The 18,109-nt window shown below is 37.2% G+C and overlaps 3 protein-coding genes across 7 annotated transcripts; 2 read left to right on the top strand and 1 right to left on the bottom strand.

Annotated features, from left to right (window-relative positions):
* Positions 1–4,086: 4,086 nt before the first annotated feature.
* LOC108549327 (alkaline phosphatase 4) lies at positions 4,087–9,087 on the top strand. Of its 2 annotated transcripts, none has more exons than XM_017902659.1 (8): positions 4,087–4,107; positions 5,681–5,787; positions 6,158–6,378; positions 6,496–6,688; positions 7,321–7,487; positions 7,625–7,936; positions 8,048–8,477; positions 8,704–9,087. In XM_017902659.1, the coding sequence occupies exons 2-8, from the start codon at positions 5,700–5,702 to the stop codon at positions 8,919–8,921; spliced, it is 1,629 nt and encodes a 542-aa protein (XP_017758148.1). In that variant the 5' UTR covers positions 4,087–4,107; positions 5,681–5,699; the 3' UTR covers positions 8,922–9,087. The 2 variants fall into 2 exon arrangements, with proteins under 2 accessions (XP_017758148.1, XP_017758149.1); XM_017902660.1 differs by having other exon boundaries at positions 4,092–4,107; positions 5,756–5,787.
* LOC108549326 (uncharacterized) lies at positions 9,085–12,041 on the bottom strand. Its single transcript, XM_017902658.1, has 2 exons — positions 11,962–12,041; positions 9,085–11,595 (listed from the first exon to the last, which is right to left on the bottom strand). The coding sequence occupies exon 2, from the start codon at positions 11,570–11,572 to the stop codon at positions 9,926–9,928; it is 1,647 nt and encodes a 548-aa protein (XP_017758147.1). The 5' UTR covers positions 11,573–11,595; positions 11,962–12,041; the 3' UTR covers positions 9,085–9,925.
* Positions 12,042–12,857: 816 nt separating this feature from the next.
* LOC108549277 (solute carrier family 41 member 1) lies at positions 12,858–16,640 on the top strand. 4 transcript variants are annotated; one of them, XM_017902584.1, is made up of 8 exons: positions 12,858–12,931; positions 13,042–13,100; positions 14,567–14,996; positions 15,087–15,558; positions 15,712–15,859; positions 15,945–16,147; positions 16,215–16,363; positions 16,436–16,640. In XM_017902584.1, exons 3-8 carry the CDS (start codon positions 14,604–14,606, stop codon positions 16,619–16,621), a joined length of 1,551 nt encoding a protein of 516 aa, XP_017758073.1. In that variant the 5' UTR covers positions 12,858–12,931; positions 13,042–13,100; positions 14,567–14,603; the 3' UTR covers positions 16,622–16,640. The 4 variants fall into 4 exon arrangements, with proteins under 4 accessions (XP_017758073.1, XP_017758075.1, XP_017758072.1 ...); XM_017902586.1 differs by lacking the exon at positions 12,858–12,931 and having other exon boundaries at positions 12,997–13,100; positions 15,087–15,281; positions 15,450–15,558; XM_017902583.1 differs by lacking the exon at positions 12,858–12,931 and having other exon boundaries at positions 12,997–13,100.
* The last annotated feature ends 1,469 nt before the right edge of the window (positions 16,641–18,109 follow it).

Below are 18,109 nucleotides of genomic sequence, written 5' to 3'. Positions count from 1 at the left end.
TCACTGTTATCCGCGAAAACCGCGCGAGAATCTCGCGATAATTCTCGACGGTGGCCGCGAGAAACTTCAGAGTATATAAAGAGACGTTACAAAAAGAAAGTGTTTAATCCTTTATTTCACGTTTCATCTTCTCCTTTTCCCTCTCATCTTCTTATCCGTATTTTTCTCAACATCTGATTCAGTGCATTGTGAAAATGAGAACATAAATGTAAGGACGAAAAATGTAAAAAGAAAAACCGATTGAAACTTTGAAAGAATTGGTCAGTATATACGTAGTATTGCTAACGAGTGGTGTGAATTTGTACACTTGATCGGTACAACGATTATGCTTAGAACGAATATGATTATGATTAGAGAGTAGGCTTGACAGTGGTACCATCTAAAAATGGTCAAAAAGTAATCAAACCTTTTTAATCGCATAAAAAACCTGTAACGGAATAAACGATTTCATCCACCTATCGCTAGAATTAGAAACAGCTAATGGGCTTGACTGCCGTTTATATATATGCATGATTGAAATGCAACAACGATCGTGGCAGTTACAGAGCATTGCTGATCGCGATCCCGACTATAGCGTCGTTTCAGCTCTCGATCAACCCCCGTTACTTTCTCTCTCGGTCTCATTCGCCGTCACACTTAACCTCAACCTTCGCGCGTTCAACTATTTTTTCTCCTTCTCATTTCTCTCCATCTTCGCTTCCTGCTTTCCGTCTTCTTTATTTTGTCTTATCCAGCGAAATGGATACTCGGTAATGAATTTTACCGAAATGTATGCAACATTTAAGCAATATGATACGAATTTGATCATTCCTTTGATCAGCGATCAAATATTACGAAATACACGACTTGTATTTCATAAAATACACATTAAATCTACAACGTTGCAAAATATGCGAAACTTGGGTAAATGCGTTATGCTAGATGTGCTGATGGAAACCGTAATTGTAACTACGATTTCATTGTTTCATGGATGGACGAGCACGGAACGCTTCCAGTTTTCCCTTTCCAGTTTCTTTATGCGCGTAATTGTTCCTTCCGGACGACCTTCTCACTCAACCATCACGTAATATGTAATGGATACCATAATACGATCGCACTACTACATACTGCCGATATATCACGATACTTGCTTCCTTCATCATTGTTCTACAAGGTGAAACAGAAATTTCAATACTCTTATTATAACGCTTGAGTAATTCTTTCTAATTAAATTGCACAGAATTACACAGAATTACACAGAATTACACAGAATTACACAGACTTGCACAGATTTGCACGGAATTACACGGAATATGTGTATACTCTATGCGGCTTTTCTCTCCTTCTTGTTCATCTTTTACGCGGTTTAGAACAAATATTTACCGAAGTATTTACAATGAAACGACAATAACGAAAACTCGGAAAAAATTTTTTCTTAAAAGAGAAATTTTATTTATTTATTTGCTTTTTTCCACACAAGTCGCACGAAAAGTCAGTGAATAATTTTGGCAAATACCGTAGAAACATTACTTGATCGCATCGCATAAACCTGAGAACACGTATACGCGTCACGTATATATACGTATGTAAAAAAAAAAATGCCGCATAAATCGATCGAGAAATAAGCGTATTTAATGTCATACGACGAAATGTCGTGAAATTTTTCGTTTGCGAAATTTTTGTCCAAGACGTATCACGTAAGTTCCAATAACTCGCGGAAATCGAGCATTCGAAACATGATTAAAACGAGTCTGCAATAAGTTTCATTAAAACAAATTCAAAGCAACGATCCGAACAATCGCGAACGCATAACGATACGTAATAAAGCAATCGGATAAAAACATATTAGTTTAATCACGTATGTACGTTGAACAACTTTTCTTTTCACTTTTATACCGCACTGTGCACCAACGATGAAAATGATCACGGCAGTAACTATACACAGAAATTATAACAACGTGGTCCAGCTTAACAGCAAACAAGTCGCATTAATTCAATTAACGAAATTGGAATTTCCCTTCAAACATCCAACGCGATTGTATCTAATTTGTTGCTTCAAAGAAAACGAGCGGACAAGGTTTTTAAACACCCACAATCTCCAACTCGATGCACTTTGTCGTCTTTTATTCGAGTTTATAATAATATCGGGATATTTTTTCGAATCATAGCATCGTATCGAATTTTAGCTTGACTCGAATTAGTACTCGGGAAAATAGATAAATAATTCTATGTACTTTTATTGCTTCTTCATGCTCGATATCGTTACTACTGTCACGCCGATGCCACTGCGCCATTATCGAATCCAATGCTGCCGTCAGTGCAGACAGCGCCGCCGCAACCACCAGCAGCAACATCGTTACCATTACTCCCACCTTTTTTCTCATTGAGTTTCCATCTGCTTCGCCATAGAACACGAGTGAAAATGCCGATAGTTTTACAACTTCATCGGCATAGCCCTTCTTCATTTGTATATTCCGGTTCACCGACCCTAAAGTGACGGGCATAATCCTAAACACAGTTCTAAGTATTTTCACTCGGTAATAAAGGAGACCTAATCGCAATCGATAGATGTTAATATTATCTACTAAATTGCCAACTCTACCGAATATAATTTCTAAACTTGCTCGTCTATATTTCTGTTCGCGAGATACAAAGTTTAACAAAACGTTAGGTCAGTCGTACCTCTTGCGTTCACGCACCACAAATAACAATGAGGAAAATGTTGCTCCATCAGTTTCTACTAGAAAGAAAGAGATTCAACACAAAGAAACGAGAGGAAAGAAAATGGTGACTGTCGTGCATAGAAACAAGAGATTTGCGATAACATTTTCATACAAAATACATAATATTTAATTATTATAGAATTATTACAGCTATTTATCGTCAAATACACATCGCCGAAACGTTTATAACGGAAAAATATAAAAATCGAATAAAAGAAAGAAGAGAAACAGGAAAAGCGGTACAAAGTTGAATGGATGGAAAGGTGAAAAGGAATCGTTGTGTATCAAAGTGGAGAAAATGTGCAAAAAATCTCGAAGTATTTCGATAACAATGCCTTTGATTATCATTATCAGGCAGTGATCACGATGTCGTGTCGGTTTAAGTAAAACGTTAACACCGATCACGCATCGAGCGGAAGAACTTTGAAAGTTGCTTGTTCTATACTCACCACGTGCGCGAAACGTGAAATCCGAGAACGAACGAACACGCTCATTTATATCTCGAACCAATGAGAAATCAAGCTTTTGTCTCACCTCCTGAGGCTCGAGAGAATGTTGGAAGCGCGATTGGTCGATTGGATTCCCTCGTCGTTGCCCCGTTACTTGGTTTAATACCGTTACACTCCTGTGATTATATTGTTTTTAACGTACAACACTCGTACAGGATTACGCGCGAATGCATCGATCGCGTGCTCGCTTCATTTTCCGAACTTGAATCGGATATGTCATTGCGAACGTGATTATGCGTGATAAAAGGAAAACAAAAGAATAAACAAATGCCTCTCTACGATCTTATGCGATAAGATTCGTAGTTACCGCGATTTTTATCGGCGATGAAACTGTGTTTGTCAACGGTAATCGAAGATTCGCGATTCGAGATCCTTTTTGTTCGATTCGGAACGATATTTTACAGCTCTGAATATGGTTTTAACGAATTTAAGAAAAACGAGGAAAAAGACAAAATTGAGATCAATGCCACCCCTCGATACGATCTATCGGGAGATCGACGAAAGGAAATGACTAGGGAAGAGGGATACGCATTGTAAGAAAAGAGAGAACAAGGAAAGGGGCAGATGTCAAAGAGCATAGGGTAGAAAGAGAGAGAAAGAGAGAGAAAGAAATATTCGTAGTTCGCAAGATATTTTGAGATCCGCGTTCGAATTAATCTCACACGGACATAAGACATAATGGCACGAAGGTGCTCAATTACTCTCGGATTAGCAGTACACGAGGGGTTCCCCTTCTCCCCAAACCACTTCTCTCCTCGAGAATCTGTACTCTCAGTGTCCCTTGCACGCTCTCCACCTCGTGCACAATCTACCAGGGCCTTTGAAACGCTATATAAAGTGACAAACTTCCTCGGTAGCGCTGTATCGGCGTTAACACGGCATCACGTTCCGGTCAGGTAATAGCCACCGGATAAAAACGAACCGAACAACGATACGGTTGTCGACTCGTACCATCATCTTTCGCGCCATTCGTCCTCGCGTTACTAACTGGCTGCTGCTGCTGTTGCTACTGCTGCTGCTGCTGCTGCTGCTGCTGCTGCTGCTGCTGTTACTGCTGCTGCTGCTGTTACTACTACTACTACTACTACTACTACTACTACTACTACTACTACTACTACTACTACTACTACTACTACTACTACTACTACTTCTACTACTACTACTGCTGCTGCTACTACTGCTGCTGCTGCTGCTGCTGTTGCTGTTGTCTCTTCATCTTCGCCTTTTGCCGTTTTCTCAAATTCGAGGCACTACCAAACGCAACCGACTCAAATCGATTTTGGTCAAGTCTAATTTACATTCGTCGACCAATCCGTCTTCTGCTTTCGCATCGGCTGTCGGAGGATGATTCCACTCGAAACACGTACCTACTGACAACATTCTAAACGCCGTGAGATCTACGAGTCAAACCTATTGCATTACCATACGGACGGAAGAAGACGTTTGTCGCGTAGCATGATCCATTTACGCATTATATTATTTGGGTAGGTAATTTTCACGAGTATCGTTCCCCTTTGCTGCGCGAACAAATTACCGGCCGACTGACGAACCGTCGAGAACCGTCGTGAATGAAACTCAAGATCGGCAATTCTCCGAACAGTTCCAACGATAACAATTCGACCATGTTAAACGATTTTACGATCGCGCACGGTTATTCGAACATTGATTCTCGCTTTCCGATCCTCCGTTCCTCTATTTTCCAGCGATGTATACCGTAGATATTGCATCGCAGCAACTTACGCACGGTTAACAGCGATGCCTGTTCACTCATCGCCAGTCGTCAACGTTATATACGTATCTTTATGCGCGCACCTTGTACAGTGCATAGCCGTATGCTACCAACGTCCGAGCGCGATCGAACCGTTTTCATTGTCCCGCTGACTGACCCAAATTGCAGCTCCCCTTTTCATTGCTCGTTACTCGTTCGCCCCTTATCCCTCTCCCTTTTTATGAACGTGTCCGTCACGCGCAAACACGAAAGCAAGAACAATCGTTCGCGCCTCGTCGAAAGAACGCGCTTCCTATCTTTCGTTTATACCCTATTATCCAATAAACGAACGCATGAATCAAAGAAACCTCAAATCATATCATAACTAACGAACGAACAGCCACAATCAACTTACAATAAGCCGAGCGCTCGTTAAAGGTATTATAAGAATGACTAGAAAAACGACCAGTCATTGACCACGAAATCCACCATGCCGTATTTACAAATCGTATTCCTCTCTTTCTTTAGCATGTTCGGTTACGTACATGCGTATACGCGAGGCATGGATATCGCGTTCACGTATTCGAAACACTGCTTTTCCGTTTTCATCTTCTCATGTATTCCGCGATGGTTGCATTGTCGTCGACTTATCGTAGCTCGTCTCGCGCGATCGTTATATGTATATATACGTGTGTGTGTGTGTGTGTGTGTGTGTGTGTGCGCGCGCGCGCGCGCGCGTGTGTACATGAAATCTGTTACAGATCTGTTCCTTCGACGAATATGAAACAACTGGTCGTATTAATTTGTTCCATGCTGGGATTTGTTGGACTCGCTAGCACTCTACCACGAGAAGCAACCGATTACGAAGGTTCGTCTTGATATTTACCATTCGTTTCGAATCACTTCGATCTTTATCGAAAAAATAAATTTTGCGTTTCAAAAATTTGATAAAACGTGTTTAAATTAACAATGTCTGCGGCTATGTCGCGATTCTTGCACCTAGATAACGCTTAAGAATTCGTTGGCGAATCATCGCGATGTCATAATCATAATTCGTTCCTAAGCCCGCAGAGTGTATCATCGTTGACAGGATTCCAATGTTTCTCCCGGAAAGATACCTCCTCGACATTCGAACAATGCGATTACGACATTTGCGGAAAACGAATTCATCGCGTAATCGTTTATTACGTTTGACGAACAAACAGCTCGAACAAACACCGATACGTTTCTTTTTATAGATATGTCATTTTGGTTAAAATCTGGACAAGAGAATCTTCGAAGAAACCTAGCTTATCGGAACAACGAGAATCGCGCGAAGAATACCATTATCTTTATCGGTGATGGTATGGGAATATCTACGATTACGGCTGGCCGAATATACAAAGGCCAAATGAAGGGCAGCACCGGCGAAGAATATAAATTAGCTTTCGAGAAGTTCCCTAATACTGGATTCGCCAAGGTATCAAACATATAAGATCACATAGGTATCTTAGTAGAAATCTCGATATCGTTTCACCGAGTACTTGAAATTAACGAGAAATTTCTTTATCTCCTCCTGCCATGTTATCCTTTATAGACGTACAACACCGACAAACAAGTGCCCGATTCAGCTGGAACAGCCACCGCGATATTTTCTGGTGTGAAATGTCGTTACAAAGTCATCGGATTGGATACCAAAGCTTCGTTCGATAAATGCGACAAGCATAACGACGAAAAGAGAAAAGTTACAACGATCGCGGATTGGGCGCAAGAAAGCGGCATGGGTACCGGTGAGTCGTCCCTCATATCTGCCTACGTACCTACATGTATACTCGTACGAATTTCTTATAGGAATTTCTTTGAAAGGAAGAAAAAGAGAAAGAAACCGGGTTGTCCAATAACTCGTTATAAATAGATTAAAGAATAAGTAGGAAATATCGGGAAATTGCATATAAAGGTGTGTTATCAGACATAACTATACGCAACTGATGCAACGATCGATAGCAACTGACGCATATAATAGATAAAAACGGCACGCGCGCGAACGTGACTCGCTAGCAACAACGACCGACTCACGGTCAGCTACCGGTGTTAAACATTAAACATCAGTATCGAATGGACCTTGTCGAGACAAGCTTGAAAACGACTCGGTAGAGGAGGTCACGAGTCGACCTTCCGCTTTATCTAGGGCGTAACGTTCGTAACGCACGCTTTTTTAATCATTGCTTTTCATACATACGCGTATACGTATATGCGCATGCGCGTGCGTGTGTATGCGTTAGGATCGAAACGCAAGAAAAATCCTTCTTCTTGTCTTGAATGTTCCCGTAAGAAAACACAGAATAAAAAGATCAACTTGGTTACGTTAACAAATTATTCATCGTTAATTTCTTCTTTTATTCGATCGCTCGATCAAATATAGGATTCGTGACCACAACTCGAATCACGCATGCCACACCAGCCGGACTCTACGCTCATACCAATAATCGCGATTGGGAATGCGATACCTCGATACCTAAACAATACAAAGATTGCGTAAATGATATAGCGAGGCAACTGATCGAAGAGGCTCCAGGAAATAAGTTTCAGGTAAGAGAATATGTTCTAGCCGTTCTTCGCTTCGCCATGTCACGCATGTATTCTTTCTATTCTATCTTATCCTATTCTCCTTTCCAATCTTCTTCGACTAATTTATTCTCGAATGAAGAATAATTTTTCAACGTCAGGTTATTATGGGTGGCGGAGCTCAACACTTGGGTTTACCAATGGAGCCGATAGATCCGGATACTTGCGTCAGGGGGGATGGACAAAATTTGGCCCAATTGTGGTCAGAAAATAATCCCGATGGCAAACTGGTAACCGATGCTGAGCAACTCTTTTCCATCGATGTCGCAAACACCTCCAAGATTCTCGGAGTTTTCGCTGCTAGCCATCTTCCTTATCATGCCGTAAAGACAGATCAAACACCGAGTTTAGCCAATATGACGACACAGGCTATCAAGTTGCTCCAAAAGAATAACGACGGTTTTCTCTTAATGGTGAGAGTCGCATAATAGAATGTATTTTTACCTCTTTTCTTTTCTTATATCCTCTCTTATTCCGTGCTTTATTCCGTTTCTTATCGAGATATCAATTTATTCCGAATGCAGGTAGAAAGCGGAAGAATAGACATGGCTCATCACCATAACTATGTAAAGTTAGCGTTGCGAGAACTATCGGAGTTGGAGGAAGCGATATTGGCTGCTCTGCAACAAGTCAAGCTAGAAGAAACTCTAGTAATCGTGACTGCTGATCACTCTCATTCCTTCACCATAAACGGATATCCAAAGAGAGGAAACGATATCCTTGGTTTCGCAAATGACCCAAACAAGCCAAACGTACCATTCTACGAAACGCTTAGTTACATCAACGGACCTGGCTTCTTCCATCATAGACGAAACGATAGTAATAATATCAACGAAACGTGGAGAGCCGTCGAGCAGGATGAAACGCGCGATCAGCCATTCTATACCAGTATGGCTGGCACATATTTGGAAGACGAAACACACGGAGGCGAAGACGTCGGAGTCTACGCGATAGGTAACATATTATCATCGCTTCTTTTCTTACAATCCGCATATATTTATTCGCTAACCTAGACAAATATCTTCAACACGCATAGCTATTACATTCAACACTATTACATCCGTTTATTCGTTTATCCTTTATCCTCATCTTTCATCGTCCATTATAAAATTTTCCATTCCACCTCGTATTTTTCATTTTCTTTCCGATATTCCAATTAACGTCTCGATTAATTTTTCAGGTCCGTACTCGCACTTAATACGTGGTACTTTCGAACAAAATTACATCGCTCACGTAGTAGCGTATGCCGCATGCTTCAAAGACTGGCCTTCCCACTGTAACAACGCCTACAATCGTTTCTTCTACAAATTGACCAACTCGGTAAATCGAACCACTAATTCACCTCTTTTGTCTCTTTTCACGTTCGTGCTTCTTTTAATCGTTCTCAACTACAATTAATCGTATGCATTAACGCGATACGTATGCACGATTAATTCCTGTTCCGAACGTTCTTCATTATTTCTCATCTCGATCGTTTCGTCCTTCCTTTCTTTTTCATTAATCGTCAAACTAGTCTGTACCCGATTATAATTTATACGTTAAGCGTATTTGATTTGCTTCCTCCTCATCCGCCGCCGCCACCATTTTCCCCTGATTCCTTGACTTTGAAAACAGTACAAAGCATATATGAACACACACACGCAAGTTCATGCACGCGAATGGGTATAAAATATGTTACAAGGCACTGCTACGCTCTCTTTCGAGCACAGTGATCTACGATATGAATTAACCATTGTTGTATATAATTTTCCTATATCATAAAGTGACTTTAAGCTCAAATTATTGCATATTTATATTTCTATTCGTAATGTAAGCGCACGCATAGAAGGTATATAAGTATGACATGTATATAATGTTTGTCAACGTTTGCGTACTATATACATGTTACAAGCGTTCGATCGTTCGAATCGAAACGTAGATTGTTCGATTAATGCAGTCCCATCTATGATATACACACGACCCAAATCATAAACGTAGCTATAAACATTGTTGTTTGCCAAAGTACCATTTAACAAAAAACCTCGGCTCAACATACCCATTTTTGGGAATCTTTTTAACTCGGATCAAAGCTGCTGACAGCCGTTGCAAACTACAATTTCGTCAATGAAATAGTTCAAGATGCGATAATACGATAATATGCGAGAACGAGTGCTCTTTCCATGTTCGTGCAAATCGATACGCTCGAATTTATAGCGCGCAGAAAAATGTTTTATTGAAACGATAAAAATACATGTACATATATATGTAAGAGAAATGTAGAAAAAGAATCGATTTTTTCCAAATGAAATTCTAACGATTCGATGATATGTACGAAAAATTGTACAACTACGTACAATAGACGTATACACGCGCTTTGTACGCGATATACGCGATATACGCGATATGTATATACGAAAAATGTATTACGGTAAAATAGTTTTTCCTTTAACAATGGCAATGTAGTAATTCTTATAGATAAGTGGATTAGTGTCATCGCTAACAAAGTTTCGATCCGGCTTGACCGACGAAAACGGATTTCGATACGGTTGTAAAAGGATCTCGATGTCTGCGATCGAATTTATTCGGGTTATTTCCCAATGCATTTCGTCCTCGGTGTAAGATGTAACAGTGACAGGAATTGACGTTTTGCAAAACTCCTTTATCGTTTCGAGCCAAGTATCTTTTCCTTCGAACCCGGTTTTCCGATAAAGACCAGGATTATAAACGCAAATAAGATCAGGCTTAGAAAGACATTCGGACGTGTCACGAATCAAATCGTGATAAAGCATCTCTTGTTTAAACGAAACGACCACAGCTCTACCGGTAGATTTACATTTTTTACAAACTTTAACCGTGGACAGAAGTTTATGAGGTACGCCCTTTGGTAATCGTAACTCTGGACCAATCAAGATCAAACATAGTTTCTTTAAATTTGGCAAGAAATGAAGGAACATCCTTTCCCAGACGTGCAAATTTATACCCTCGAATTGAAATTCTGCACCGAGCATGTGAATAGTACAATCCACTTTATTTTTCCATTCGGGAGAAGAAATTTGCATGGAGTAAAGGGCTGTTAGAGGAATCGTACACAAATGGGATAGCGTGGAGTAGGTGTAACAATCCATTTTTCGATAATACCAGCAATCTCCATAAATTTCATACATCAACTCGTTAAAACCAAACTCTGGTCTCGCGACCAACATTTCTCGATACACGTTCGGAATTTTTACATCGATGTAACCGTATTTATGTTGAAGAAACAAAAATCTTTGCAAAATTCGAAATTCTTCGCACCAATTTTTATGTTCCCCATCATGTCCTTCGCAGAAATATTCCATTCCGCAATACGTACAACAAATTAACTTTTCGCTAAAGCGACGGCAGATTCTACAAACTCTAGGATACAATATGATTTCCCTTTCCCAAAGGTCCAATGATCTTCCAATCTTCGACTCGAAAATTCCTAGCAATTTTAATCGAAAAACACGGTATTGCTCCGCATCGAGTTGCACACCTGATTCGTTAGAAAGCATTGACACAATGGACCAACGAATCTCTGTCAGTGTTTCGCATAACTTGCCATGCTCCAACGATCCCTGCGTTCGATGTATTTTACAGCAATACGATACCATTCGACAACGTTCGCAAAATAACCTAGATTTCGCCAAACACACCGCGCAAAGGCTCGACACAAATACGAATCTCGGCTTTACATTCAATTCGACACTCTCTTCTTCTGAGTCGCCGTCGTCGTTGACGTCGTTGCCGTCGTCGTCGCCTCTGTTACTTTCGTTCAGTGACAACTTCGATGAATCATTTAGCACCAAAGGATACGTTAACCGAGAACGTACATCGATCGGACCATTACTTATCCCAGCAAGATGATCTATCGTTTCTTTTTTCAAACACTTATCATCGGTCAGTGTACCCTTCCTTGTTTCGTTACTTTCAATCGCTTCTTCATCCGTCCTTGGTACATTACGGATCGTTGATTTCTCACAAACCGCATTATCTCTCGACTTTCTTAATGATAAATTATTCTTCTTGCTTCGATGTTTTTTACGACCCATGTGAAATATTTTTGCCTTCTCACCTTAATGAAATTTAGAATTAATAAATATCGAATCGTGCATTTTTCTTCGTTATTTATTTTTTCTCCTTTCCCTTCCTTTCTCTCAGCAAACGAATAAGATACAATCTTTCATATTAAGCTATCATATCTCCATTTTGTCATTTCATTTTATTTTGATTGAAGATAAAGGTGACGAAAAATACCTTCGGTATCGTGTGGTAATTATATTTAAATCAAAAGTATTCAGTGAACGAGTACAAATTCATGAGCAAGAGAGAGAGAGAGAGAGAGAGAGGGAGAAAGAAGTATGAAATATACTCGGCTTAACAAGATTTACGTTTCATCTATAAATTGAATGCGAATGCAAATGTAAATGGGAAGACTTACCTTACAATGTTATACTAAATCTTGACACAGTACAAAAGTATCGAGATATTAAATTATATTCGAGTTACAAGTATGAACTCGACTATGAAAGAAACTAATTGTACGACACTATTTCGATTAATATCACGGCAGTCATAAATAACATTTGATCGATATCGTGAAAGTTAAAAAAGAAACACAGTAATGTAAACTACACGCCAAAGTCTTGCAATACAGATGCATTGTGAGGAACAGAGCTCGCTTGCGGGCACTATGCCCGCTGCCCAGATAAAGGTATTTCGAGCATCGTTTCTCGGATGTATGCCCCCTGTGCCCAGGGTAAAGCGGATCTATATTGATTAGTCTTCCTTCGTCATCGGATCAATCTATTAACATCCATCTATTTCTTTAAAAAGCTTTTTAATTAAATCGACATGTCATTTTTCGCTCATCGTGTTACTTTACTTTGATTTCCAAATTCTTTTTCAACAAATTTCTTTTCATATAATAAATATGTTCAGTATACATCTGTTGTTCGTTTTACATGTATTTTGTTATGCTTCTATGTAAAAGGATAAAAGTCGAATTTCTTTTCTGAATCATTAATGTTATGTATATTGTGAATAATAAATACAATGACCATTAGCCGTCACAGCCATAGTCGAAACGTTAAAACACATTTCGCAAACTTTTATAGAATTTCAACAACTCTTTAAATTCATTCGAGTTAGTTCCTTTACCTCGTACAAACTGCAAGTTGTCGATAAAGTAAATTTCTTTCTTTGTAACATAACGTAACGTAATAAACATGAAGAATATCGATTTGTTAAATTGGTTATTATATCAACTACTTGTTATACAAATTTATCTGTCTTATACGTGTTTATAGGTGATCTCGTATTTCTATTACTCTAACTCTCGATTTAAAATTCTGAAATTACATTTTTAAATCAGTCATACTTGAACTTGTCGACATACTACTTTGTACTATGTATGTATATGCCACATAAAATATTACACGATATAGTAATACGAAATTTTCTCTTGCACTTAATGTTTCGTGTTATCAATTTTCATGTTTTTTCTCTTCTCTTAACCGAGAACGCCTCCACGTGGTTGAACGTCGAACAAATATGGAGATGTATTGCTATACATTCAAGGTAGGTTATACGATTTCGAGGTTATGTTTCCCACGTTGAAACATCATTACTTTGACAATATAGTATTTTTTCGTTTCCTTACCAAAAGATTATTTATAAAAGCACTACTAACAGCCTAATTATTTGTATCAATGTTAAATATCTCGTACGTAAAATCAAAAATATTAAGCTATGCAGTTACAATTGAAATACCTTTTCTGCTTATAAATATGACATTTTAACCTGCAGGCATCCCTATTTCATTAACATTTTCTTTATACAATATTATATTTTATAAACAACTACTAATATAAGAACCTACATTTAAATTATAAGTCTTTTATATTTCTCGACTGCTTTTCGAATAACAAACCACCGTTTCTACCGAATGTTATTGTTTACTCTACTTTAAATGAATATTTAAAATTATTTCTTCATTCTCGCTCATTTTTCAACTTTTAACATATTTACTCGATCATATTATATTTGTCAATTAATTCGTTGTAATGTTATTACTAACCTTTTTCATTCTCTATTATAAATTCTTTTCGTTGGATCCTTGATTCGGTAACAATTACAAAACAATCGATTACGAAATAGAAATAATCATTGTATGTTTTATCTCGTAATAACGCGTAAAACATGACAGAAAAAAGAAAGATGCTACCGAAATCAACATACGATAAATTCTTCTTTCCTAACCAGAATGCATGCTTTATCATATACCACACTGATTTTCATTTTGACAATTTTATACAGCAAGAGTAAAAAATAAACAACATATATATACTATGAAAAGAGAGCTCTGTTCTGTCGTACAGTATTGTAATTATTGTTAATTGTATGGTCAAGAGAAAAACGTTATTAAAAATGAAGAAGATTGGGCAATGTAATAATAATAATAATAATGATGATGATGATGATGATGATGATGATGATGATGACGATGATGACGATGATGATGATGATGACGATGACGATGATGATGATGATGATGATGATGATGATATTGAGAATGACAATAACGACAACGGTAATGATGATGATGATGATGATGATGATGATGATAATGATAATGATAATGATGATAATTACGATGATAATGATAACGATAATGATGATTACGATTACTATGACGATATTGATGATAATTATCATCACGATGATGATGATGATGATGATGATGATGATGATGATGATGATGATGATGATGATGATGATGATGATGATGATGATGATGATAACGATGACGATGACGACGATGAAGTCGATGATGATGATGACGACGATGAAGTCGATGATGATGATGACGACGATGACGATAACAATAACAATGACAATAACAATAATGATAATAATAACTATGATAATGCTCGTTAATTAAATATCATTTATGACAATTAAGCTTAATTTTTCCAATTAAGATGCAAATTTACGATCTTTGTTAAAATTCAAAAGAGTAGCAGCAATCATCTTTTTCGTTACAGTTCTCGGTAGTACAGTTTTGGAAGCGATTTAACAAGAATGAGCAATGCTAATATAGGAATGAAGGTGCAGGAAAATAATTTATCAAACATACGGCACAGAAAGTCAGAAAAAAAGTTTTGTGGAAACGAAATGGTGGGATTAGATAGTGATGAATCACTTCGGTCAAATATTTATGATATTATCATGGAAGTGGAAATGAAAACAGACGAAGAAACGGAAAGCGATGGAGAAACTACACAACGACTTATACCATCGCCTATCAGTCATCAATGTATTAATGATGATACAAAAAAAATAGTTACTCGAAGCAGTCAATTTAAGCAATTTGAGGATGAAAATGTTTGCTCTATGTCTATACAAATGTTTGTGCCTTTTTTGTTAGCTGGATTCGGTATGGTGGCTGCCAGTATGTTGCTAGACGTTTTACAGGTATGTATGATTATCTAATTTAAGAGAATCATTGTATAAGAACATTGACAAAAAGCGTGCTTGCACACCTTGGTTGATTTCTTTTCATAGCATTGGCCTGTATATAAAACCATATCCGAGGTGTATATATTGGTGCCAGCACTGCTCGGCTTAAAAGGAAACTTGGAGATGACATTAGCCTCTAGATTTTCAACTCATGCAAATCTTGGACACATGAATACAAGGAAACAGAAATGGACTTTAATCATTGGAAATCTTGCTTTAATACAGTGTCAAGCAACCGTAGTAGGTTTACTAGCTTCTCTAGCCGCTATCATACTTGGTTGGATTCCAGAAGCACAATTTGATATTTGTCATGTGCTTTTATTATGCGCTAGTGCCTTAGTTACTGCATCAGTAGCAAGTTTTTTATTGAGCTTGGTAATGGTTGCAGTTATATTATTGTCCAAACAGATAAACATCGATCCAGATAATATAGCTACACCAATAGCAGCTTCTCTCGGTGATTTAACCACTTTGATGCTTCTTTCGGGAATAGCATCCCTTCTTTTTGAAGCAGCAGGTAAATATATATATATATATATATACTTATGTTTTAAACACACTGAAAACATTATAAGTAGTTAATGTAAAGAAGTAAATTATATTTACATTTTTAAGTATAACAATTAGTTCTCTACTAACACTACTAACAATGTTTATCGCATTATTTCAGATTATGCATCTTGGATAGCACCTCTGTTGATAACATTTCATATCATTGTCACACCAGTTTGGTATTATATTGCAGCTAAGAATCATTTTACCAAGGAGATATTAAATTATGGTTGGACACCTGTAATATGTGCAATGTTAATTAGCAGGTTTTCTCATGCTTTTTATATTTCAAGAATATGCATAATTTTTATTTGAATATCGATCACTTAATGATATTTCTATTAATTTTAGTATGGGTGGTTTAATACTAGATTATACGGTATCCAATTACAAAGGTATAGCAGTATTTCAACTGGTAATAAATGGCGTTGGCGGTAATTTGGCCGCTGTCCAAGCTAGTAGAATATCAACGTCTTTGCATAAAGATCACCGAGCTAATAGTCAAGAAATACCCGCTATTCGTTTCAACCCATTCTACATTTTTTGTACAAAAGGTATGTTAATTAACAACAATAAACTCTAATGTTGATATGCATAAGATACAATGCGAATGCGTTATAGGTGGACACGCAAGGACTGCGAGAGTTTTACTAACAATGGTGATACCTGGTCATTTAATATTTGGCTATACCATCAGTTACCTTCAGGCCGGTCATACTTCCTTCACACCTATATTTCTTATCGTTTATTTGACCGCAGCTGTAATACAGGTGAATAGATAATTACCTATCGATGCTCGTATCAAGCAATCGGCGTGAAACGTCTCTTCGTTTGATTATTAGGTAATATTATTATTATACATCACGCAATTAATGGTTGTATGGATGTGGATACGAGGAATGGATCCAGATAGCTCTGCAATACCATATTTAACTGCAGCAGGTGATTTGTTGGGAACAGCATTATTAGGAATCGCGTTTCACTTTCTTTATGCTATTGGAGATGGAGATTCTGACGTCGGAGACTGAATGAACTTTTAATTTGAGGCTCGCATGAGATACGAAATGTGTATAGAAAAAAGAATAATGAACATAACAATATTTGTTGACACTTTTATATGATATTTGATCGAGTTTAACGCATTTCATGCAATTCCTTTCCTTATCCTTTCCTTATAAGTTGCATGTTCCAAGATGAATCATGTATATATATACACTTTTATTGTTCTTTAATTTTCTTAAAATTTTCTTGTTTTCTTCTTCACCATTTTCCATTGTACAATCTTCTCTCTTATTTTTAATGGAAAAATAAAGGGGAATGGATGTGGTGAAAGAAGATAATTAGTGAATTTTGGAAGATTCAATATCGATCATTATTTCATAGACATTACGTTTATGAAATTTACATTTGTGGTCTAATCGATACGAATTGTTCGTTTCTTGACCCTTTGACTGCAGTGGGTTTATATATGTATTGATACATATATGTTTGTATACCCTCACTTATTCATTATTATACACAGATGACGTCCATAGTAAACTATATTCGCCACACCTTTTTCTTTTTTACGATAGCATATATATAAACTTTTTATATTATATATAAAAACGTTTGCACATTGCATAATTTCGCTATTTCCTCGTTTTTATCAAAATAATTAAGTGTCGAATGTTTCACTATTACACTTACATAACTCGTACACACATATCTTATCCTATATGCGAATGCTTTGTTAATTTAATTGATCATGAGATTTTTATTTTATTCATGTCCTTTTTTGTTTCTTTGTCCTAAAAATGTCTGACCAAATTATATAATTTTAAAATATTCAAATCTTCTCGTCTTATGATGACTTTAAGAGCATAACATTTTTAAATAAATAATATAGGTTTGAAGAAAAAATGAAAATATTCCATTCCGTTTCCATTTAGCGTAAATAAAGGATTGAGACAGTGATTTCATTACACATTGTATAATGAATGGATACATCGATAGGGTAAACGCTATGCGAAAAAGTATTCCGTCCACAGTGACCATTATTACCGCGAACCGTATGCTGTCGCCGGAGAGCGTTTAAATTCGACGATCTCTGCGCTCAAAGGGTTAAATACCGATATTTACGTGAATTTACACGAACGTTATTTATTTATAATAGTAGACATTTATCATTTATACTTACCTACATGCAAATACATTTATAACGTAAAAACGTTATGAACGTTTAACACAGTGTTCATTTCAATTGCTAGGCCATTGAATTTAAAGCGAGCATATCCAATATCATTGTTAGTGGAACCTGCTCAAATAGTTTGTTCCAAATAATGTACTTATTAGTCGAAATAAATTCGACTTACATATGTCGCTGCGTTTTTACCTTAATTCTTTTCTACCATTATTATATACCATGTCCTATCTTTGTCACATACCATATTATAATACAAGTGTTTTAAAATTAATGTTTCCAGTGCGGAAAAACTGTGAAGAAAGAGAGAAAGAGAGGAAGGGGGGAGAGAGAG

This window comes from Eufriesea mexicana, unplaced genomic scaffold, assembly GCF_001483705.2.
Source record: "Eufriesea mexicana isolate 0111107269 unplaced genomic scaffold, ASM148370v2 scaffold1837, whole genome shotgun sequence".
NCBI lineage: Eukaryota > Metazoa > Arthropoda > Insecta > Hymenoptera > Apidae > Eufriesea > Eufriesea mexicana.
Note: the sequence above shows the minus strand (reverse complement) of the source record. Positions and strands in the feature narration are given on the sequence as shown.